Below are 24,979 nucleotides of genomic sequence, written 5' to 3'. Positions count from 1 at the left end.
TGCACCATCCTATCCATGGCAAGTGTGGCTTCCATATCTCATCAGGCCATTCACTAGGGGCACTATCATGCTAAAGTATCAGCAGCATCCTCCTGTTCCCTCCCCCTCCCACCTCCCGCAGTAGCGAGGCCCAGAGGGCCATTAGAGATATCAAACTCCTTCTCTGCCCTGGTAGTGAGGAGCATAGGGATTGCAAGAAGCATCAGGTTGATTTTCCTTCCCCACCCTGGCAGTAAGGAACAGCGCAATGTGTGGGGCTCTGAAAAGTATCAGCCTTCTCTTTCTCATCACCCCAGCAGTGAGGAGCTGCATGGCCCATGGGGCTGTGAGTTGCATTGGCCTCCTTCTACCTCTTCTCCACACCATTCTAGTAATGAGAAGCAGTGCGGCCCATGGAGCCACAAGAATCATCAGCCGCCTCATCCCTCACCCCACTTCGGCAGTGAGAAGCAGTGCAGCCAACAGGAGAAAAACAAGCACTGGCCTCCTCCAAACCCTGACAGCAAAAAGCAGCATGGCCTATGGGGTGCAAGAAGCATTGGCTCCCTCTGCGTACTCCATTCCCTCCAGCCCTCCCCCCAAGTTAGAAGCAGGAGCAGCATTGCATAAATGAAAGCTGAAGAGTCTGGTCCATGGGAGCTGAAGGAAGAGGCTTCCACTGCTGCTGCTGCTGCTGCTGCTGACCCTTATACTTCCAGAGAGGGAAAACAAAGATCATATGTGTATATGCGTTTGTGTCAGATTCAGCATGTAAGAGAGCATGTGAGTGATTGTGCATGTAAGAAAGAGCATATGAGCGTATGATTGAGCATGTGAGAGTGTATGAGCAATGGCTTGTTTGAGTACATGAGAGAGAGCATATGAGCCTGTGTGTGAGTGATTGAGCATGTGAGAGAGAGAGAGTATGTGTATGATTGAGCTTGTGAGAGAGCATATGGGCCCGTGTATATGAATAATGTAGCATGTGAGAGAACATATGAGCATGTGTGTGTATATGACTGATCATGTGCGAGCATATGAGCATGTGTGTGATTGAGCATGTGATAGGTACCTTTTGGAGAGGAATAGAGCCACACAAGGCATCGGCATAAACTCCCTCACAAATAATTGTAATAACACAGCTTTTATAGAATTTTTACCTGTACATTTTCATTACCAAGCTAGATTACATAATTTCATAATTTCTGTGATTGGCTTTCTATTATAAACAAATAATCTGAATGGACATATGGTAATTTGCTCTTGGCCTCCATGTTAGTTATCCTCGCCTCGTATGTAAATGTTATCTGAGGCTCGCAATTAGATGGAATGTCAACTGGCCTTGTCTGATTTCAAAAATATTCTATAATCTTGAAGCTCAGCAACAGTGTCAGTTTGTCTAGAAAAACAAGTACAAGGCTGAAGCACAAATGTCATGCTATAATGTTGACAGTAATTATAAAAGTATCTGTGATCAAAATTAAGGAAACAGGAGAACAAGAATGGTCTCGTGTACAATGTCAAAATTGTTTCACTGCCGCTTCACTGCTTTCCTTTATAATCCACATATTCACTTCCTATTACTGTCTGGACATAGCCTTTTGGCGGGATAGTTAGTTTGAACTGCCTATTCTTCATGGCCTATTTGAGGAGTAGACCCCAACTCCTTTTTCCTAGGGCCCATTATATTATTGTGGGTTTTTTTCCATATTATAACATTTTTTAAAAGCAGTAGAAAAGGGTTTTCCCAGCAAAAAACATGTTTCCAGCCCATTGGCAATTCTTATTATATTTCCCTTTTTTTGTTGATGTCAGTTCTTAGTTAAGGAATCCCGTTTGTGTGATTTGATAAACCTGCTTGTCTTCTCAGAAAATTTAGTTGTTTATCTGCAAAAATTATTCTCAAAGACAGCAGGTCATTAGTCACAACCCCCCCCCCCCCCCCCCCCCCGCTCCAGTAGTTCTTGCTGCTTCTCATGTCAAAGTTGTTTAATAGAACTGAGGGAAACTACCACACATGAGAAATAAAGGCCTTCAGGCCTTTCCCAAAAACTCTGAAAGGATATGTCAGTTCAGTGCCAGCTGTGGTCATGCAACCTACTTCTGTGACTGTCTTCAAAAAACCCGTGTTACAGGTTAGCAATTTCTCGGTAGTGAAGAAGGTTCTGGTGTTTCCAAGGGAGGCCTCTGAAAACAATTTGATAAAGTAAATAAAGAACAGTGATTCTTTTAGAAGGGGTTTAGTAGAACAATTTAATTTCATACATTCACAACAAGATTAATCATATGTGCTTCACACAGATTTCCTTCTTTTATAGTTCATATCTGTGTAAAACTTGCAGTAGGTTTCCTTTTGCTTTTGTGACTGCCATGTTGCCTAATGTTAGACATGGCATTATTTGTACAGGCAGCCAGCCAGATGCAGCATGAGATGTCATTTTGAACCATTCTTCATCTGACTTCTTTCAAAGTGAAGTTATTACTGAATGTAAAATAAAATTATAACAGTCATTTTAAAACCTTTTCATAAGTCTTCCTATACCATAAATTGAATGAAAAAAAAAAGCCATAGGTATCCAGTTTAACAGTTTCACACTATTATTAATTTGCTTTTTACATTGTGATGGTGAAAGTATTTTTTCTAAACCAGATTAGAATTATAGGGGTAGTAGTTCCCAAACCTATCATCTGGGACCCCCAGCTTGTTGGATTTTCAGGATATCCACAGAGAATATGCATGAGCTATATTTGTATACAATGGAAACAGTAAATGCAGATATACAATATCTCATGTATATTCATTGTGGATATCCTGAAAAGCCAACTGGCTTGGAGGTCTCTGAATGATAGATGTGGGAGCCATTGATGTAGTGTAATTTTCTCATAGTTTTAGTAGCAGTGAAATTGACTGTCATAGCAGCAAGAGAATGAAAACAAGCATACCAGTACTGATGGAAAAAAATAAATAATATTTTAAAATATTCTTTGGTCTTGTTTATCTTGAGGAATTCATAAATTAAAAAGGCTGAGCAGTTGTGTTGACTTTGAACATTTGAAATGTCTCTTTGTAAATGCAATGTGCTGACTGTAAATACAATGTTTTGGGTATGCAATAAAATAGCCTTAGCCCATCTTTTGGTGTGTCCTATGTGCCAACCTGCTGTATCACTTTGGTGGTTATAATATTCTTCTGTGTTTATTGTTATAGATGGATGGTGTATCGACAAACTGCAGACAGCTCAGAATATTTCAGCACTACACATTTTCAGTATTACCTCTCGAGTATTCTGGAAGCGCAACAGAACCGCAGTGCCCGCCAGTCTGTCTATACCAGGAAGAAAATGAGACTTCTTGTGGTTCTAGAAGGGTAAGATATCAGAAGAGAACAATTTCTCTGCACTCAGGCAGGCCAGTCCACACGAGTGAGTTATGCACCTCTACCAGCAGATGGAGATAGAGTAAAACTGATGTCATGGACATATAGCCCTGCCCCGACAACAGCCTGCCAGTACTCTCTGTGTCCAGCAGATAGTGGACATGCATCTCCCAACTAGGGATTGATTGTAGTTTAAAAATAAAAATAAAAAAGAGAAAGGTTTGGAAGCACTACCACATGAGCACCTGAGGTGACACCATTGGGGTCCCTCCCTCAGTTGATCATCTTGAATCCAGCAGCCTAGTCTGGTGTGGGCTTAAAAAAAAAGACAAGCTGTTGGAGGACTAGGGAGGCTCAAAGGTGAAGACCTTCACTCTCTCCCAATGTAGCCAGAGACCCATTTGTGCTGTCAGCCAAGGAGGGCTGAGCTCAGGAAAAAGGAAAGTTTAAAAAAAATAAAAAAATAAATGAAGATTAAATTTAATGTGTACAAGTGCAAGGTGATGCATATAGGGAAAAATAACCCATGTTATAGTTACACAATGTTAGGTTCCATATTAGGTGCTACTACCCAAGAAAGAGATCTAGGCATCATAGTGGATAACACATTGAAATCGTCCATTCAGTGTACTGCGGCAGTAAAAAAAGCAAACAATGTTGGGAATTATTAGAAAGGGAATGGTGAATAAAACGGAAAATGTCATAATGCCTCTGTATCGCTCCATGGTGAGACCGCACCATGAATACTGTGTACAATTCTGGTCGCCGCATCTCAAAAAAGATATAATTGCGATGGAGAAGGTACAGAGAAGGGCGACCAAAATGATAAAGGGAATGGAACAGCTCCCCTATGAGGAAAGACTAAAGAGGTTAGGACTTTTCAGCTTGGAGAAGAGACGGCTGAGGGGGCGATATGATAGAGGTGTTTAAAATCATGAGAGATCTAGAACGGGTAGATGTGAATCGGTTTTTTACTCTTTCGGATAATAGAAAGACTAGGGGGCACTCCATGAAGTTAGCATGTGGCACATTTAAAATTAATTGGAGAAAGTTCTTTTTCACTCGATGCACAATTAAACTCTGGAATTTGTTGCTAGAAGATGTGGTTAATGCAGTTAGTATAGCTGTGTTTAAAAAAGGATTAGATAAGTTCTTGGAGGAGAAGTCCATTACCTGTTATTAATTAAGTTGACTTAGATAATAACCACCGCTATTACTAGCAACGGTAACATGGAATAGACTTAGTTTTTGGGTACTTGCCAGGCTCATATGGCCTGGATTGGCCACTGTTGGAAACATGATGCTGGGCTTGATGGACCCTTGGTCTCACCCAGTATGGCATGTTCTTATGTTCTTATGAAAGTTTAAATAAATAAATGAAGAGAGAGAATAGGGCAGCTTTGTTTCCCCTATTCCATTCCTTACCAGGTGTCTTCCCTTGGCGTTTGTATCTTTTCCCCTTCTTCCCTCACATCTTTGAGGAGTTTAGTGAGGTGCAGAGTTGGCATGGGCTCATCGAGTTGAACAGCTTTGGCTAGGCTCTGCTCTCAGGTTTAGTTTCTTAAGCTGCTTGGTAGGTCATAGCATTGTTTTCCCGTGTGGTTGTGTGTGCGCATTTTTGGCTCACGATGTGATATCAGCACGAACATGCGCACCGATTGTTGCGCATAAGGCCACGGTCTATATATATGTGCGTAGGTACGCGTCAGGTTTTTCTGTGCGTGTACTCCAAGGCCTTCCCTATTTGTGCACGTACCTTATTTTTAGGCGTGTAAGTTGTCAAATACAGCTCAGTGTGGGGAAGTATGGCGCCAATGGCAAAGAAGTCTAAGTGCCTTGCAATCTGTGCTGCTTGCCATATGAGGGCAGTACAGCCAGGGCTGCGAGTCTCTGTCAGCGCTGTCTGAATGCTCAAGGTGATTTGACTCCTCCTGATTTTGCCGACGCTGTTCCATCCCCTTGGTCAGAGGGGAGTGGATCTGAAGACGACACAATAGGGTGTCCCCTTCTTCCTTCCCGATAACAGGAACAACATCTGGGGCTGTTCTGTCAGAGAGCATCCATTTGGGCTTATAGGGCCTGATGCAAACCCATCCTCCTCTTGCTGGGTGGAATTTTTCCAAGGTGTACAGACATTTTTTTTGCAGAGTCTCCCAACGGAGGTGGTGATACCTCTTAAACCAGGTTCATGTAGTGGGAGTTCCACTGTGGGGAAGCACAAAGGTGAAGTGATCCCTGGTGATGTTCAGGAGGATATAGATGAGGAAATGGATGGCTCTGGGGATTTGAGTTTCTCCCCTCTGGAAAAGGGGGAAATTCCCCCGGATTTAGAGCCACATAAGATGCTGCTCCGTTTCATTCATAGAGATGAGTTGCTGAATCGATTGTCTCAGACTCTGAAGACACTTGGTGTGGATGGGAGTGACTCTACAGATGTGCAAAAGAAGGACCCCATGTTGGTCACCTATGAAAAGTATCATGTTTCTTTCCCCTTCTAGAGGCAATTCAAGATTTAATTAACCTTGAATGAAGTGCTCTAGAGGCATACTTTAAAGGGGGGAGCACTTTAACGGGTCTGTGCCCCTTGGAACCAAAGGCAAGGGAACAGGTATGTTTCCTGAAGATGGATGTGCTGGTGTGGTCTGTTACCAAGTGGACCACCATTCCGGTGGAAGGAGGGGCAGCTATAAAGGATGCTCAGGATAGAATTGAGGCTATCCTTAAGCAGGCCTTTGTGGCCATGGTGATAAATTTGCAAATTGTTTCTTGTTGCTCCCTGGTGGCTCGGGCTAGTCTGCGGCTCTCTCAGGAGTCTGAGGGAGCGGGGTTGGTTGGCAGTACGGTAATGGAACCAGGAACTGCCTTGTTAGGTTGTGACCTTGCTCGTACTGCCGCCAGAGGGGGGTGGCTTCCATGAGAGCAGCTAGGCATCTAGTTCATTCAAGGTGAATTGTGCTTCCCCGCAGTGGAACTCCCGCTACATGAACAATTTCTAGTCCAATCTCATTGGGTTACCTTTTAAGGGTTCTCTCTTATTTGGCAGTAAGTTGGAAAAAATGGCAAATAAATGGGGGGAATCCCAGGTTCCTCGTTTGTCGGAGGATAGAAAGCCGGCCTTGTGTCCCTTTGGGACAAGAGGCCATTCTAGAGATTAAGGGCGCTTTCACCCTTATAGGGCAGCGATGACTCAGAGGCTGCATCCCTTCAATAGATCTCAGTCCTTTTGGCTCAAAAGGCCTCAGAAGGATCCAGGCTCTGGGACCAGAACACCTTGATCTTCCCAATGAAGATATACGGACTCACCTACTGATGCAGGAGATAGGTGGGTGCCTCTAGCTTTTATCAGAAGTGGGTCCCGATCACATCAGACCAGTGGGTCCTGGAAATAAGGGATGGCTATGTTCTAGAGTTTTTTTGCATTTCTCCGGATGCCTTTATGGTCTCTCCTTGTAAGTCTCTACAGAAGAGGGTGGCAGTGAAGACTGTTGGATTTGAAGGCCGTGATTCCTGTTCCTGAATCATAAGAAAATTCAGGCCTCTATTCCATTTATTTTGTCATATCCAAAAAGGTCAATCGACATTTGCTGGTGACTTATTTCTAAATGGAATCACTGTGCTCCATAATGATGGCAATGCAATCAGGGGAATTTCTCACATCTCTGGACCTGACTGAGGCAAATCTCTATATTTTCATTCATCGGTTCCTGCAGTTTGCTGTTCTGAGATGTCATTATCAGTTTCAGGCCCTGCCCTTCAGGATGGCCACTGCACTCAGAACTTTCTCCAAGATCTTGGTGGTGGATGCAGCATTCTTGCACAAGGACAGTATCCTGGTTTATCCCTATCTGGATGACTGGTTCATTCAGGCCAAAAGCATAGAAAAGAGTCGCATAGCTTCTCGCAGGGTGGTCTCCTTAATGCAAGATCTAGACTGGGTGTTGAACTTGGCCAAAAGCAGGTTACAGCTGTCTCAGACGGTAGAGTATCTAGGTGTTTGTTTCAGTGTGAATCAGGACAGAGTGTTTTTACTAGAGAGTCGCATTCAAAAGTTGATTGCTCAAGTTTAAACCCTAAGAAGGACTACTCGCCCAACAGTGTGGTTTTATCTGCTGGTCCTGGGGTTGATGGCAGCCTGTTGGAGGTTGCCCTGGCAAGGGTACACATGTGGCCTATTCAGCACATGTTGCTTTCCCGGTGGAGACCGTAGGTGCAGAAGTAAACGGTGAGAGGCTTTGCTTGCTATTGGAGGTGAGCATCCAGTTGCAGTGGTGGTTAGAGGTGGATCATCTCAGGAAGGGAGTTTCCTTGGAGACATCAAATTGGTTAGTGCTCACAACAGATACAAGCCTTCTTGGGGTGGGGGAGCTCACTGTCAGGAGTTGATGGTGCAAGGTCACTGGAGGTGCTGAGGAGCGTCAATAGAGCATCAATCGATAATTGCGATGGAGAAGGTACAGAAAAGGGCAACCAAAATGATAAAGGGGATGGAACAACTCCCCTATGAGGAAAGGCTGAAGAGGTTGGGGCTGTTGAGCTTGGAGAAGAGATGGCTGAGGGGGGATATGATAGAGGTCTTTAAGATCATGAGAGGTCTTGAACAAGTAGATGTGAATCGGTTATTTACACTTTCGGATAATAGAAAGCCTAGGGGGCACTCCATGAAGTTAGCAAGTAGCATATTTAAGACTAATCAGAGAAAATTCTTTTTCACTCAGCGCACAATTAAGCTCTGGAATTTGTTGCCAGAGGATGTGGTTAGTGTAGCTGGGTTCAAAAAAGGTTTGGATAAGTTCTTGGAGGAGAAGTCCATTAACTGCTATTAATCAAGTTGGTTTAGGGAATAGCCACCGCTATTGCATCAGTAGCATGGGATATTCTTAGTGTTTGGGTACTTGCCAGGTTCTTGTGGCCTGGTTTGGCCTCTGTTGGAAACAGGATCCTGGGCTTGAGGGACCCTTGGTCTGACCCAGCATGGCAATTGCTTATGTTCTTACATACTTTACACTACTTCCATTGAAAATACAGTAAAGACGCTGGCATCATACATGAAGTCTATTCAACATGAACTCTCCAATCTCAAACGATTTCTAAACACACAAAAAAACAGAAATCATTCTGCTAAGAAGGAATCCCCAATAATGTCTCTGGGAACAATGGACCTGGGTGACTTTCATATCACATCCTTAGACCAAGTTCAGGACCTAGGAGTACAGATTGACAAGAACCTAACCATGGAAAAACACGTAGACAAATTAATCAAATCAGACTATGCTAAACTATGATTATTACATAGATTAAAACCATTGCTGACTCAAGTAGAATTCCGTATGGTACTAAAAACCCTCATTTTTTTCAAACTTAGACTACTGCAACTCCCTTCTACTCAGAGCACCTAAAGATCTTATAAAAATCTACAACTACTACAAAATGCTGCAGCTAGGCTCCTAAACCCACAAAATATTTTCACTCTAAAATTAAAAAGATTAACCTCTGTGATTATCTTTGCTGGATCTATCGATTATTGAAAATAGGGAGGAAAAGACCTCAGAGTAATAGCAAGCCTAGTTAAAAAAAAAAAAAAAAAAAAATTAAGAACTTGCCACAATCATTCTAATTATCGGTCAAAAAATCTCCATTGTCTCCAAGAAGAATATCTCCCTCAGTTGCAAAACATCGAGGAGAAAAAAGGACTGGTAACCATCTGTCACCAACCCCATCGGGGTCGTCCATAGCGTCTTCCTCGGCATCTAAGGGACATCGAGAAAAAAGACGCCATCGACACTGTTCCACTGATCCATCGGATGGAAGGACACAGCCATCTGCATCGAAGGACATCGAGCTGTTGCCCAAGCGAGTCCGGGTACTGGAACCAACACGCCCTTCCGTACCCGAGGAACCAAGGCGCTCTCCACCGGGCTCGGTATTAAAGATTGTGCCACCACGCTCAGTCGTGGAAGTGCCAGTAGCACCAGTCTTACCTTCCCCTGTGACAGTGGACCCAGTCCCAGTTTCCAGGAAGAGGTGACTTCATGGTCCATTGTCGAGGCATTTCGAAAATTTCAGTTTCCTTCCATACCACCATCGGTATCAAGACCAACTCCGGCATCGACATCGGATCCGTCGATTTTTCAGCCTTTGCTGAACAAAATCGATGCCTTGATTGGTATATTTCTGACACCGGCGCCTCCGGTGCAACCATCGACTCCATCGATAGTTCCTTCCATTCTTCTTCCTGGTTCATTGGAGGAAGATGACAGGGACTCTGATTCCGTCCCAGGGCCATTGGGCCTTCACCATCATCAAATACCGGCAAGACCATCGATGCCAGTTAAGGATCCCTCGATGCTGATGCGTCCCGGTCCATCGGGTGATACCCAGCATCGGTTCCCATCAATGCCATCGATTCCCCATCGATGCCTTCATTACCTCCTATGCTGCCAAAGCAGATTCCATCTAAATCTGCTTCTAAAACAAAACACCATCTACAACAACAACCAGATGATCCTGAATCACCTTACCATCCTCAGTATACGCCTTGGAAGGACGTAGATACTGATACTGATTCAGAAGAACTACAGTCTGAACCTTCTCCACCAGAAGAGAGGAGGAAGTCCCCTCCTGAAGACTTGTCATTCACAAACTTCATTAAGGAAATGGCGGACACAATTCCTTTTGAATTACTGATGGAGGAGGACATAAGACACAAGGCTGTAGAAGTCCTTCAATTCGTTGATGCACCAAAGGAGGTAATGGCAATATCAATCCATGAAGTCCTGTTGGAACTCCAGCATAGGTTGTGGGAGCATCCCTTGCTCGGTGCAAGCTGTAAATAGAGAACAGATGCCACATACCTGGTACAACATACCCCAGGTTTCCAAAAGCCCCAGTTGCCTCATTACTCTGTGGTCGTCAAATCAGCTCAGAAAAAAGCCAGGAAACAGAAGCCACACTCTTCTACCCCACCAGGAAAAGAACAGAAGTTCTTAGATTACCTTAGGGAGAAAGGTTTTTCAGGGGTCCATGCTGGTATCTTGTATTGCGACATACCAGCTTTATATGACACAGTACCAAAGAAACTTGTGGAAACAAGTTCAAGGTATTGCCGATGATCTCCCTCAGCAACAACAACTGGCTTTGAACACACTTAATTGCAAAGGGGCTTGAATCTGGCAAACACGAGGTACGGCCAGCTTATAACTCATTTGAAACATCTGTCTGCCTATCAGCATCGGGAATTAATGCAAGGAGGTGGGCTTGGCTTAAGGCCTCGGAACCTCAGACAAGAAGTCCAAGAGAGACTGGCGGATCTCCCTTATACTGGAGAGAATCTCTTTGGAGAAAAAAATACAGCCTACATCTCTCAGTTAAAAGACACCACGAGACACTCCGCCAACTCTCCAGACTACCATCGGAGTCAGCCATCCTCATCAGAAAATAGACTAAAAGGGAAACCAGGAGACCCTTCTATAGGCCTAGAAGATACTACCCACCTTCTCTTCAATGCGTTCATACCGTCCACCACATAGGGGACGAGCACGCCAACCAAAACACAAAAAAAACCCAACCCCACAAACTGGTCCAGCCAGCTGGTTTTTTAAGTCAATCAAGAGAACAGAATCCTTTCCATCAACTCTATGCCCCACTTACCAGTAGAAGGTTCTACTCCATCATTTCATACACCAGTGGAGTCTTATCACAAGAGGCCAGTGGGTGATAGCCATACTAAATCGGGGATACCGTCTACAAATTCAAAACATACCACCAAATTCTCTACCCTTCCACTTTGGACAGCATGGTCATCTCACCTCAACTCCAAGTAGAACTCTCTATCTTAAATAACTGCCGGCTATCGAACAACCATTCCCCGGTCTCAACAAGGCAAAGGGTTTCTATTCCACTATTTCCTAATTCCAAAAGAAAACAGGCGGCCTTCGCCCTATCTTAGACCTCTGCAATCTCAACAATTTCTTGCAAAAAGAAAAATTTCGGATGGGTATCTCTGGAACCATCCTTCCATTACTTCAATGGGGGGAGATTGGCTCTGTTCTCTAGATCTTCAGACCTTATTCACATTTCCATTTCCACACAACATCGCAAGTATCTACGATTCATCGTGGGAAAACATCATTACCACTATCCGAGTCCTACCATTCGGACTAGCCTCTGCTCCTCGAGTATTCACAAAAATGTCATAGCAGTGGCTGCTGCACAACTAAGGAAAAACAGCATTCATGTTTTTCCATACCTAGACAATTGGCTAGAAGTCCATCCAGCCAGGGAGGCTCTGTCTGCCTTGGAAAGCACAATAATACTATTACACTCCTCTGGGGAATTTCTAATCAACTATCAAAAATCTCACATCGAGCCATCTCACTCCTCACATTCATCGGAGCAGACCTCGACACCACAGTGGCGAAAGCTTTCTTCCAAACGACCATACCAACACTCTATCACATTGGGCAAATTCTATATCCAATACAGTTCGCATCTGCCCATCAACTTCTAGTGCTATTTAGGACCACATGGCCTCGACGGCACATGTTACCCCTATGCGAAGGTAGCCATGAGAAGAACTCAATGGCTTGCAAGCTTTCCAAAAACTATCCAACACACGTTCAAATCACCCACCAATTACGCCTATCGCTTCACTGGTGGACAAATCAAACAGCCTTGAAGCCGGTCTCCCCATTCCAACAGTCACTCCGCAAGTCATCTTATCACAGATGCCTCCAACTTGGGATGGGGAGCTCATGTCAGCAACATTCAAACTCAGGAGACGTGGACTACGCTCGAAATGAAGTGTCAAATAAACGTCTTAAAACTTCGAGCGATGCAATATGCCCTTTATGCCTTCAAAGACTGCCTCTCAAACAAGACTGTGCTGATACAGACGGACAACACAGTAGCAGTGTAGTACATAAACAAACAGGGAGGCACAGGCTCTTATCTGCTCTGCCAGGAAGTGGTGCAGATTTGGGCTTGGGCTCTAGAGCACTCCATGCATCTCCGAGGAACTTATCTGGCAGGCACACAAAACGTCCTAGCGGACGATCTCAGTCGACATTCCATCCCCACAAATGGTCTCTGGATCCACGTGTAGCGAGCAAAATCTTTCAACGCTGGGGTCGCCCAACCGTAGACCTCTTTGCTTCCAAACTGAACCACAAAGTTGAAAGGTTCTGCTTCCTCCACCGGCCGTCGACAAGCATTCCCCATGGATGCCTTTGCTCGCCCCTGGAACACAGGTCTTTCTATATGCGTATCCTCCAATTCCGCTCATAGCCAAAACTCTCGTGAAGCTACAACAGGACAGAGGAACAATGATCCTCATAATCCCGTACTGGCCTCGACAAGTATGGTTTCCCATACTCCTCGACCTCTCGTTCAGAGAGCCAATTCACCTAGGCACAGCGCCCACATCTCGTAACTCAGAATCAGGGCAAGTTGCATCATCCCACCTGACAACTCTTGCCCTGACAGCTTGGATGTTGAAAGCTTAATTCTACAACCACTTAATCTTTCAACACAAGTCTCTAAAGTTCTCGTAGCTTCACGAAAGCCTTCCACACATAAATCTTACCACTTTAAGTGGACTAGATTTACCAAGTGGTGCACACAAAAAGGGTTTGACTCTTTCTCTTGCCCCACTCCTTCTTTACTAGATTACCTATGCCACCTTTCGGATTCTGGTCTCCAGACATCCTCTGTAAGGGTACACCTAAGTGCCATAGCGGCATACCACAAGGGAATAGGGGACGCGCCAATAACAGCACAACCCCTAGTAAGTCGGTTTATGAGAGGTTTACTTCACCTTAAGCCTCCCATTCAACCACCAGTCACTGAATGGGACCTAAATTTAGTACTGACGAGACTCATGCGGTCACCGTTCGAGCCTCTACATTCATGTGATGAAAAATTTCTTACATGGAAAGTATTTTTCTTAGTAGCCATTACATCAGCTAGGAGGATCAGTGAGTTGCAAGCTCTCGTCACATACTCACCCTACACAAGGTTCCTGCATGACAGAGTAGTCCTTCGCACTCACCCCAAATTCCTACCAAAAGTAGTAACGGATTTTCACATCAATCAATCAATAGTCTTTCCTACTTTCTTTCCAAGACCTCACTCTCACCAGGGAGAAGACAGTCTTACACACCTTGACTGTAAACATGCGCTAGCTTTTTACCTGAACCGCACGGCGGTCCATAGGAAATCCACCCAACTCTTTGTTTCTTTTGACAAAAATAAACCAGGATTTACGGTTGGAAAACAGACTCTCTCCAACTGGCTAGCAGACTGTATCGTATTCTGTTATGAAAAAGCAAAAATTCCTCTCCAAGGGCGAGTAAAAGCACACTCAGTAAGGGCTATGTCTACATCAGTAGCACACTATCGTTCAGTGCCCATTCTTGACATGTGCAAAGCTGCAACATGGAGTTCCCTTCACACCTTTGCAGCTCATTATTGTTTGGACAAAGAAGGACGACAAGATTCAGCCTTTGGACAATCGTTCTTAAAGAACTTATTTCCAGTATAACACCAATTCCTTCTACATCCATCCTGCTGTGATTTCAGGCAGCCTCATTTTTTCCAGCAGTACACCAATTGTTGTGCTTGCACAAGTTGTATGCTGTTGGATAATGCAAGATGACTCAGCCTGTAGCTTGCTAATCACCCATATGTGAGGACTATCATCCTGCTGTCCTGGGATTAAAGCAAATTAGCTTACCTTGTAGTAGGTGTTTCCCAGGACAGTCAGGGATGTAGTCCTTACAGAACCCACCCGCCACCCCCGCGGACTTGGGTCCGATACATTTTTTATTATTTTATTTTTTTAGCTCACACATACTGCTACAAAGAGACTGAGGGAGACCCCTGTGGCTGAGAATATCATGGCATGCTGGGCATGCTCAGTAGGCTTAGTGTGCCAGCCAAAAGTTTCTAGAAACATTTGGCAGAAGTTTTCCGTCATCAGGGCTCCATCTGATGATGTCACCCATATGGATGAGGACTACATCCTGCTGTCCTGGGATAACACCTATTATAAGGTAAGCAATTTGCTTTATCAGGTAGGTAGTAATTTTTCCTTTTCAAGGAAAGATGATGTACAGTGATCAATTGTCTATCATAATTTAATTGGAATTTAAACAATAAAAGACTATTTCTTTACCTAGTCTACCTATCTCTTCCATGATCATCATGCCAATCAGCCCAGGTCTCTTTGATGGCAAATAGTTGGAAGAAATCTATTTGAAGAGCTGATAATTACGTACTTCTAACTACCTGTGTAGGTACATCTGTAGTGCATGATAATTACTACTGGGCCCAAATCATAATGCATTTGGCTCTTGCCAGTTAAGAGATAATGAGACCCAAATTCAGTCCTCTTCACAAGCTTATAGTGCTGATCTTAGCCAGTTTCTTGCATTGTCTGCATAATTTAAATGATCTCTTACCTTAAGAATACTGAAAAGTATATTAAATCGATGATGTAACATGTGAGAGTGAAATCAGTGGTACAGTTATAAGTGTATGATGCATTTTCTCCAAAAAAAATGTATGTATTGATTTCTTTTTGTTTAAACATAAAATGTAGTATGGAAACACTTCAAATCTTGTCTCCAAATTGCATGATGCAGTTGAAATATAATTTTGTCTTATTGTATCAGTTGTTTGTCTCTAAAGTATAAAGTATTTGAAACCGTGCAGAATTAAGTATGATATTTTCAAGAACTGATTTCCTTAATAATAGATGGTAGCTGCATATTGTTAACTCCTTAAATAATCATTCTAACACCTAGTGCATTTTACTGTGGAATAATTGAATCTATAAGTCAAAGTGCAGCCTAATATTGGCAACTCATAGGTTATCACCAGAAGCCCATTTTAGTTAGAGATTATCTATCATAATTATATTTTGTCTAAAGGTACATTGTCGATATTATTGAATGGGAATTAGAAGTTTTTTAAATGGAAATTCCAGAATTTGTCATCTATTTAAGTATAGTTCCATCCCATTCTTGGTTTCTTTAATGAGTTTTGCGGTATTAGGGGGGGGCTTGAGAGAGACAGAGCCTATATGTGCGTGTGTGTGAGAACCTGTGAGGGAAAGCATATGAGCATCAGAACTTGTATGTGTGAGAGAGTGAAAGCCTGCGTGTGTGAGAGAATATGTGAAAATGAGAGGTTTGAGTGTGAGGAAGCAGCCTGTGAGAGAAAGAATGAGCCTTTGTGTTGGGTGGGTGTGGCACCTGAAAGAGTGAGAGCCTGTGTGTTTCTCCCAGGACAAGCAGGATGGTAGTCTTCACATATGGGTGACATCTCTGGACGGAGCCCTATCACGGAAAACTTTCTGTCAAAGTTTCTAGAAAGCTTTGACTGGCACACTGAGTGCACTGAGCATGCCCAGCATGCCATTATCCCTGTGTCCACAGGGGTCTCCCTTCAGTCTTCTTTTTTCCACACTGCAGTTAGATTCACATTCAGGAGCTCTGAGATTTCTCACAACTTTTCATAATTTTTCCCTACACGGGTCTCCCTTCGCGTACGTTTAATCGACGCTTGGTGAGTACTATGCCGTTTTTCGGTTGGTTCCTGTCACTTCACTAATGGATTCCCTGGCTTACCAACTGAATTGCAGCTTCCCTTCTCCCTATGTTTTCATTCTCAGTTAGCCCCACAAAGCCTGCGAGTGTCCTCCTACGATCCTCCACCGGGTTATTGGGGCTAGAGGGATAGGGACGTCCACGGTTTCTGTTGCCACCAGGGCCGCTGTCGAGGCCATTGCTGCTCTCATCCCATCCATGCTTCCATCGATTTCCTTGGTGCCTTCGTTGTGGTCGATGCCCTCATCGAAGCTGTCTGTGCCTCCAACCATGCCGTCCTCCCCCAATCAATGCCCCCATCGATGCCATCGAAGCCCGCATCGATTCTGTCAGTGCCATTGGGGTTTACATCGATGACACTTATCCCTCCATGAATTCCATCGATGCCCACATCGATTCCATCGTTGCCGTTGATGCCCACGTCGATGCTATCGATGCCCAGGTCAATATCCATCGATGCCATCGACGCCATGTCCATTCACTGATGCCATCGATGCCCCCGCCCATGCCATCGACGTTTCCATCGATGTCTTGACGATACTCTCGATGCCGCCTTCAGTGCCGCCATCTACACCGTCAATACTACCGGAGCACCTAAACGCAATGCCCTCGACTAAACAAAACGCTCCATACTTCGAGTTCTTAACCAAAGCACCATATAATCCTAGGGCACTAGACAGTGCCAGGAGCAGTGCAGGCATGGTGACAGTCGTCACCACTCGCCATCCGAGACAGCGAGTGCATCCACCTCGGCCCTGGGGAAAGACTGGGCCGAGCACCGTGGCAATCATTGTCACCAGCACGATGACCGTCTGCCACTGAAACAATCCAGGACATCAGTGGCATCTTACTTGGTGCTGAAGAATGACTGGGCCAAGCACCGAGGGAGACATCACTACACCGACACTGTTCCGCACATCGGTGTGCAGTTCCTCGGTACTGGAGAATGACCGGTGCCGAGCTCTGAGAGATACTTCTTCCGCACCAGCATCAATGTCCATTGAGCCAGTTGCGAAGCGGGCCCGGGTTCGAGTCCTGTGCTTCTCTGCACCCGAGACGCTGAGGCGTTCCGCACCGACACCTGTTGTCCGGGTACTGAGCCACAACAAAATAAATGTGGAAGCACCAGTAATGCCTACCTGTCTCCTCTGTAGCTGCGCTACCATACCAGCTTACAGAGTTGACCTGGACGTTTACGTCCTTCAGGCTGTCCTCGATGCCTCCCGAAATCCACGGATCCATTGAGATTCACCGACTCGTCCTTCTGCGATCCACCACAAGGATGGTAAGTACTCTAATCCCGCTTCAGCAACAATCCCATCGAGACTGGTCGCTAAATCGGGCCACATGGTTTCGGAAGGTTCTAGGTCGTATTCTCCTCCAAGAACCGGATTAGTGTCACATATTACTATTTCCAGCTATGTTTGCACAACACCAAGAGATTCTCTCTACCAATAATTTAGGATTGCATCGAGACATCGTCCCGTTGACAGCAACAGGACTCCGTACTCGATAATACTCTGACTTCTGGTTCCTAATCACGGCCCGAAGTCCCAGATACATTAGCTGATCTGCTAGACTCAAGATCCAGCAGACACTGCCTCAATTGCAAGCCCACCTCGAGACTTGGCGACAGCTCTCGACGTTTTCTTGCACAGCAGAGATGCGGGTAAGACTTTTACCACTCACGCTCCCGCAGGATACCAGCTGATATCCAGATTACATCAGCTCCGCCAGTTGGACAGCCTCCTGGTCTCTCAACCTTGCCGGATATCAGAGCGGCCATCCCACTTAGTACCAGGGCTTGGGGTACGGTCCCCCGGACGCTACAAGGCGGGGGGGGGGGGGTTAATCCCACTATTCCTTCTTTCAGCAGAAAGCAGATGCTCTCCGCCCCTCCTGGACCTCAGAAATGTCAACAATTTTCTTCAGAAGGGACAGGTAAAATGGTGTCTTGTCACCGTGCTTCCCTAACCGCAATAAGTGGGTTGCCTCTGTCATCTAGTCTTTCTGTGTGCTTCATAGTGAGTCGTCAACATTCCAATGCCAAGTTCTGCCGTTTGCACTATCTTCGACAGCTTGTGTATTTCACCAAATGCCTAGCAGTCACTGCTGTTTCTCTACAGAGCAAAACATCATTCACACTTTTCCTTGCATGGACAACTGCCTAATAGGAGTCAATCCAAGCAAGGAGCTCTGATTTCTCCAAGACTCACTATAAATCTACTACATTTCTACATTTCATACCTGCCCCCTGCTATATTTCTCTCTCTCTAGATACTAACTGGACCAGTCCTGCATTCCTCCCCATCAGTTGCAACTATTGTTACCCGTTTGTACCAGCTCTTGTCAATCTCTTGTTTCTTTTCCGTTATCTGCTCCCCCTGCATACAAAGTTTTCTCTACTGTTTTAGCCCATAATGCTCTTTGTACAGCCCTTGAGCGAAGTTAACGTACCCGTTGTACCAGTTTGTGCCAAGTCCCGTTACCTCTATATTGGTTTCACCCACGAGCGAAGTTTTCTGTTATTGTTTTCCATTGTTATCTATTGTTCTATGTACAGCCCATGAGCAATGTTCTATGTACAGCCCATGAGCAAAGTTTACCATTCACTGTAAACCGAGGTGATCTGTATCCCATACAGGAACCCCGGTATATAAAACCCAATAAATAAATAAATAAATAAATTTCCCTGGGATTTCTGTTTAACTACCATAAATCCCCTATGGAACAGTTCTGGGCACTACAATCGCAATGAACTTCCTGCCCAACAGACGTGCAGACATCCTGTCAAATTCCTACACATCTCTGCGCGCATGCAACATAGCCTCAGCCCCTCAATTCTTTCGTTGATGGGCCACGGCTGTTTTTCACTATCCACTTCACTCATGTGCCCAGACTGGCTATGAGTATGATTCCATGGATTTTCAATATCATTGGCTCTAAGCTGTTCAACTGCTTTCGTCCCTGATCCATATTACTGATCCAGAACCAAATCCTCAGATGGGCCTTGACACGGTCGCATTTACTTAGGGTTGAAAAGTTCGAATCCACATCTTCCCAACCCAATATGTGTCTATTCCGCTCCATACAGAGTTTCACATCAACTTCCTGGAGCTTCAAGCCATGAGTTATGCCTTTTATGCCTTAAAATACTGCCTCTGCAACAAACCTTTGTGCATACAGACAGCATAGTGGCAATGTGGTATTCCAACACACAAGCATGCACAGCCTCTTAGCTGCTCTGCCAGGAAGTTGCGCAGCTCTAGCTTTCGGCCCTTGCACACTCCATGCATTCCCAGGGCACTTATCCAACAGACATACTGAACACACTAGCAGACCTTCTCCATAGATGTTTCCATCCTTTCGAATGGTCTCTGACTACATGTGTAGCGAGCAAAATCTTCTAGCGCTGAGGTCAACCGACCTTGCCCTCTGCGTCCGAATCGAACCATACGATGGACAGGTTCTACTCCCTACACATGTATCAGAATGCGTTCCCATGGATGCCTTTGCTCACTCTGCAACAAAAGCCTCTTACATGCGTCTCTTTCGACGCCTCTCATAGGCAAAACTCTCATTATGCTTCAACAGGACGGGGTTCGCTGTTTCTCAGACCCAAGTCCTCACCGCGACAAGTATGCTTTCCCATATTTCTCAACCTATCACCCCAGTAACCAATTTGCATGCTCACAGGTCAGTCTCATATCACAGATTCACTGATGTTCTCAGGTACTGGTAGCATTTCAACAGCCTTCCGCATATAAATCTTACCATTTGAAATGGCATGATTTCCCACATGGCGCATACAAAAGGGTGTTAGCCCCCTTTTCTACACCACTCCTTTTCTCTTACACTTTCTAACATACCCTCGGATTCTGGTCCCAGACTTCCTCTTCATGGGTACACCTCATTTCCAATTCTGTGTACCACTTGGGAGTGGGGATACCCAATTAACGGTTCAACCCCTTCTATGTCAGCTTACCATGGGTTATCCACTGATTAAGCCGCCTCTATGTTCACTGGTTACGGAATGGGACCTACATTTAGTGCTTATAAGACTCATACGTTCCCCGTTCGAGCCTTTACATTCCTATAACTTAACAGTCTGACATGGGAACTTCTTTCCCTCGTAGCCATCACTTCTGCCAACAGGGTCAGTGAGTTACACACCCTTGTTGCAGACTCACCAGACCCTGCGTTCCTCCATGACCGAGTGGTCCTACGTACTCACCCTCATATTCTTAAGGTGGATGCAGCCTTTCGCCTTACTCAGAATATACTCTGCCCACTTCGGATGCTGTGTCAGAGCCGAGGAAGAATCCTATTTTGGGTTCCTTAGTAAAGCCTCTTGTTTTTTCCCAGTGATGGATGCCATCCAGGAATTGATTGATCTGGAACGGGATGCCCCAGAGGCACATTTTAAAGGGGGTCAGACATTGGAAGGCCTGTACCCCCTGGATCTAGCTGTGAAAGAGCATTTGTGTTTTCCCAAAGTGGATGCTCTGGTGTGTGCCATATCTAAGCGGATGACTATCCCCATAGAGGGAGGAGCAGCCTTGAAGGATGTACATGATAGAAGGATCAAGGCTATTCTTAAGCAAGCCTTTGAGGCAGTGGTGATGAATTTACAGATTGCCTCCTGTTGCGCCCTAATGGCAAGATCTCATCTGCTTCTCTCTCAGGAGGTTGATGAGTCTGGAGGGAATTCCAGAGCGTTTATGGAGCTTGCTGCTGCCATTTTAGCAGACACAGGCTGTGATTTGGTCCGGACCTCGGCCAGAGGCGTGGCTTCGTGATAGCGGCCAGGCATCAACTCTGATTGAGAAATTGGTCAGCTGACACAGTTTCCAAAGCCAATCTTACCAAGATGCCCTTTAAAGGCTCGTTCTTGTTTGGGAACGAGTTGGAGAAACTGGCCAGTAAGTGGGGTGAGTCTCCAGTGCCTCGGTTGCCAGAGGATAAGAAACAGTTACAGTGCCCCTTTGGTATGAGGGTTTGTTTCTGGGGTTCCAGGCATTTTCATCCCTACAGAGGGATGACCTTTCAGCAGACTCTGCCTTTTGGTAGATCTCAGTCCTGTCGACCCAGCAGTCCAAGAGAGGAGCGGGCTCGGGTGGCGGACCTTCCCGAGCTACTCAATAAAGGTTTGCCCTTCCACCTTCCAGAACAGGAAATAGAGGGAAGTCTCTCTTTTTTATTGGAGGTGGGTCAAAATCACATCAGACCAGTGGGTCCTGGAGGTGATACATGAAGGGTATGCACTGGAATTTCGCAGTATTCCTCAGGACGTGTTTATGGTGTCCCCTTGCCATTTCCTGCATAAGAGGCAGGTAGGAGAGTTCACGCTTCAAAGGCTCCTTAGACTGAGGGCTGTGGTTCCGGTGCCCATGTCTCAAGAAAGTATGGGGCGATAGTCCACTTATTTTGTTGTGCCCAAGAAGGAGGGCTCCTTTCGTCCCATCTTGGATCTCAAGAAGGTCAACTATCACTTGAAGGTGACTCATTTTCGAATGGAAACCTTAGCTCGGTAATAATGGCAGTGCAGTCGAGGTAATTTTTTACCTCCTTGGATCTGTCAGAGGCTTATCTTCATATTCCCATCTGATTGGAACACTAACGCTTTCTACGCTTTGTGGTGTTGGGGCACCATTATCATTTTCAGGCACTGCCATTTGGTCTAGCCACCGCTCCCAGAATATTTTCCAAGATTATGGTGGTGGTAGCGGTGGCCTTGCAAAAAGAATCCTTGTGCCACCCGTATTTGAACAACTGGCTGATTCAAGCCAAGTCTCAGGAAGAGAACCGCCTGGTAACTCACATGGTGATATTGCAGGAGCTTGATTCGATGGTGAACTTGACCAAGAGCAATCTTCAACCATCCCAGTCGTTGGAGTATCTGGGGTTCCGGTTTGACACGGGACAGGACAGAGTTTTCCTACCAGAAGTTCGGATCCAGAGATTGATGTCTCAAGTACGTCACTTGATGAACACCATACGCCTGATAGTATGATCCTACCTACAGGTACTCAGCTTGATTGCAATAATCCTGGAAGTGGTGCCGTGGGCAAGGGCACATATGCATCCTCTTCAGTGCTCTTTGCTATCTCATTGGAACCCGCAGTCTCAGAATTATGTGGTTCAGCTCCACTTGCCGATAGAAATCTGCTCCCGTCTCCGGTGGTGGTTCCAAGAGGAAGCCCAGGCGGTACAGCTGGCATACTTGCAGTGTAGCCACAGGCTACGGAATCAAGTGGTTCACGTGATGTTGAACAACAGAACAACTGTGGCCTTTATCAATCACCAAGGAAGAACCAAGAGCCAGCAAGTGTCACAGGAAATAGACCAGCTGATGGAATGGGTGGAATGTCATCTGCAGATGATCTTGGCCTCTCACATTGCAGGTAAAGACAACTCTCTCAGCAGGGAGGGTCTGGACCCAGGAGAGTGGGTGTTTCAGCCGAGGCGTTTCAGCTGATTGTGGATCTCTGGGGCCTTCCATTCCTAGATCTGCTGGTGACTTCTCGAAATGCAAAGGTTCCCTGCTTCTACAGTTACAGGAAAGATCCCCAGTCCCTGGGAATAGACGCTGTTGTACAGGTCTGGCCAGAAGACAGATTGCTTTATGCCTTTCCTCCGTGGCCCTTGCTGGGCAGGATTATTCGCAAGCTCGAAGGCCACAGGGGCTAGTACTCCTGGTAGTGGATGCCTGAGCCCAGGCATCCATGGTATACGGACTTGCGACGACTCCTGGTAGAGGCCCCCCTTCATCTTCCGCCACACATGGATCTGCTTTAGCAGGGACTGGTTCTTCATGAGGATCTGATTTGATTCTGTCTTACAGTTTGCCCCTTGAGAGGGCTCGCCTGTTAAAGCTTGTTCATTCCTCTGCGATGATTGCCATTTTACTCCTTGCTCACAAGTTCTCCATTTCCTTGGCTCATGTGCGGGTTTGGATCCCTCTCATTCTGGATTTTTTACAGGATGGATTGAATAAAGGCTTGGCCCTTAATTCCTTGAAGGTGCAGGTCGCGGCTTTTGCCTGTTTCAGAGGCCTGGTGAATGGTGTTTCCTTGTTGTCTCATCCTGATATGGCCCTTTTTTTGAAGGGAGTGAAGCACCTTAGGCCTGCCTTGAGGTTACTAGTTCCATTGTAGAATCTTAATTTGGTGCTAGACTTTTTGGCAGGCCCTACATTCAGAACACTGCGTAGCCTTTCCTTATGGTTGTTGATTTTAAAGACTCTGTTCCTGGTGGCTATATGTTCTGCGCATTGGATTTCTGAGCTGCAGACCTTGTCTTGCCGGGAGCCGTCACTTCGGGTGACTCCGGAGGCATTATAGCTGCGTACTGTTTCATCATCTTGCCCAAGATAGTCTCAACAGTCCATCTCTTCACCTTTTGCATTCTTTGGATGTTTAGCGTCTCGTCGTGCGGTATTTGGAGGTCTCTGAGTCTTTTCAAAAGACAGATCGCCTGTTTGTTCTCCATGGTGGGAGTAAGCAAGGTGCTCCGGCTTCCTTGGCTACCATGGCTTGCTGGATTAAGGAGATGGTCACGGCCGCGTATGTGGATACTGGAAAGCCATCAGGTTAGGTCTCATTCCACTAGGGCTCAAGCAATGTCATGGGCGAAAATTAGTCTGTTGTCTCCCGTTGATATCTGCCGAGTTGCGACGTGGTCTTCTTTACACACTTTTTACAGGTTTTATCGTCTGGATGTGCAGGCCCTGGAGGATGCAGCCTTTGCATGTGTGCTGTTGACTGGACCGCAGGCAGCCTCCCACCCTGTTGGAGAGTAGCTTTGGTACATCCCACTGGTCCTGAGTCCATTTGTCTTCACGCTAGGAAATGGAGAAATGACTTACCTGATAATTTTGTTTTCTTTAGTGTAGACAGATGGACTCAGCTTCCCTCCCTTGGCTGCCACATGAATATGTCAATAGTCCTTCTGTGGGGCTCTGGGTCCCAAGGGATTACTGGTAAGTTTTCATCCAATCCGTAGCTTGGGGTACCTAGAATCTTTTGTGAGTTCAGTGTTTATGGTTGGTTGAGTGCAGTTCTGTTTTTAATCAAGATTTTTGCTAGTCTGTCCACAGTTGCTTTTCGAGAGAAAACTAGCAGGCTGGGGGTCACTGCAGGGTTATATATACTGTCAGCTTGCTCAGTCTCCATCTGCTGGCAAGGGAGCATAAACTGTCTACACTAAGAAAAATGAAATTATCAGGTAAGTAATTTCTCCAAATCTATTGTGGGAATCTTAATTGGTACATTGTCTATAAATTAAAAAATTATACATTGCAAGAGGCATAATAGTGAATTTTATCTTACACAATTCCATATCACTAGGAGTATGGCCCTCCTCCAAGAAGAGTGTATTCCACTCAACATTTCCTTACTTCTCAGAAATGATTGATGTGAGGCAATCAAACTCATCTATTACGTTTTCTCTGAATTACATGATTATGATTTCAGATTGCTTTTGCAGCAAAACTTGAGACCAAACTTATTTTGATTAGGAAGAAAACTCTGCAGCATTACATTTCCTGTGAACCCTTGAACTCCCCAGTAATACTGATAAGCTGCTAACAGAGTTCTGGCTTTAATTGTCATTTCACATATCTTCCCCTTGTTGTTCTTCCAGATATACAGATGTCATTGATGTTGTACAGGCACTGCAGACTCACCCTGACCTCTCTGTTAAATCTTCTTTCATCATTGGTGCAGTCACTACTTGTGTAGATCCTCTCAGCTGCTACATGGAACACAGGTGCTGTGGAAATATGCATAAGTATACAAGTCAGTGTTTATGTATCAATGTCTGTTGAAGTTTGTTAGATATCGTCATTATATTACACATTTAATTTAATTTAGTATTTTTATTCAACTTTTCGTGGCTGGTTCATCACCTCAAAACAAATTATATAATCAATGATTAAAGCCTAAACAGAAGCATACCTTAAATTACAGTACAAGCAAGTTTTATGCATTATGATGTGTTAATATAGTAGATGAAAACA

General features: G+C 45.1%; 1 protein-coding gene across 1 annotated transcript in view; it reads left to right on the top strand.

The window, feature by feature from the left end:
• Positions 1 to 24,979, top strand: part of C1H20orf194 (chromosome 1 C20orf194 homolog) — a 794,595-nt gene that overhangs the window by 609,221 nt on the left and 160,395 nt on the right. The window contains 2 exon segments of the mRNA XM_029594038.1: positions 3,188 to 3,346; positions 24,604 to 24,731. Coding sequence (XP_029449898.1) covers positions 3,188 to 3,346; positions 24,604 to 24,731 — 287 coding nt within the window.

The sequence above is a fragment of the Rhinatrema bivittatum genome, chromosome 1, assembly GCF_901001135.1.
Source record: "Rhinatrema bivittatum chromosome 1, aRhiBiv1.1, whole genome shotgun sequence".
Lineage (NCBI taxonomy): Eukaryota > Metazoa > Chordata > Amphibia > Gymnophiona > Rhinatrematidae > Rhinatrema > Rhinatrema bivittatum.
The sequence above is the reverse complement of the archived record's forward strand: the minus strand, read 5'-3'. Positions and strand labels throughout refer to the sequence as shown.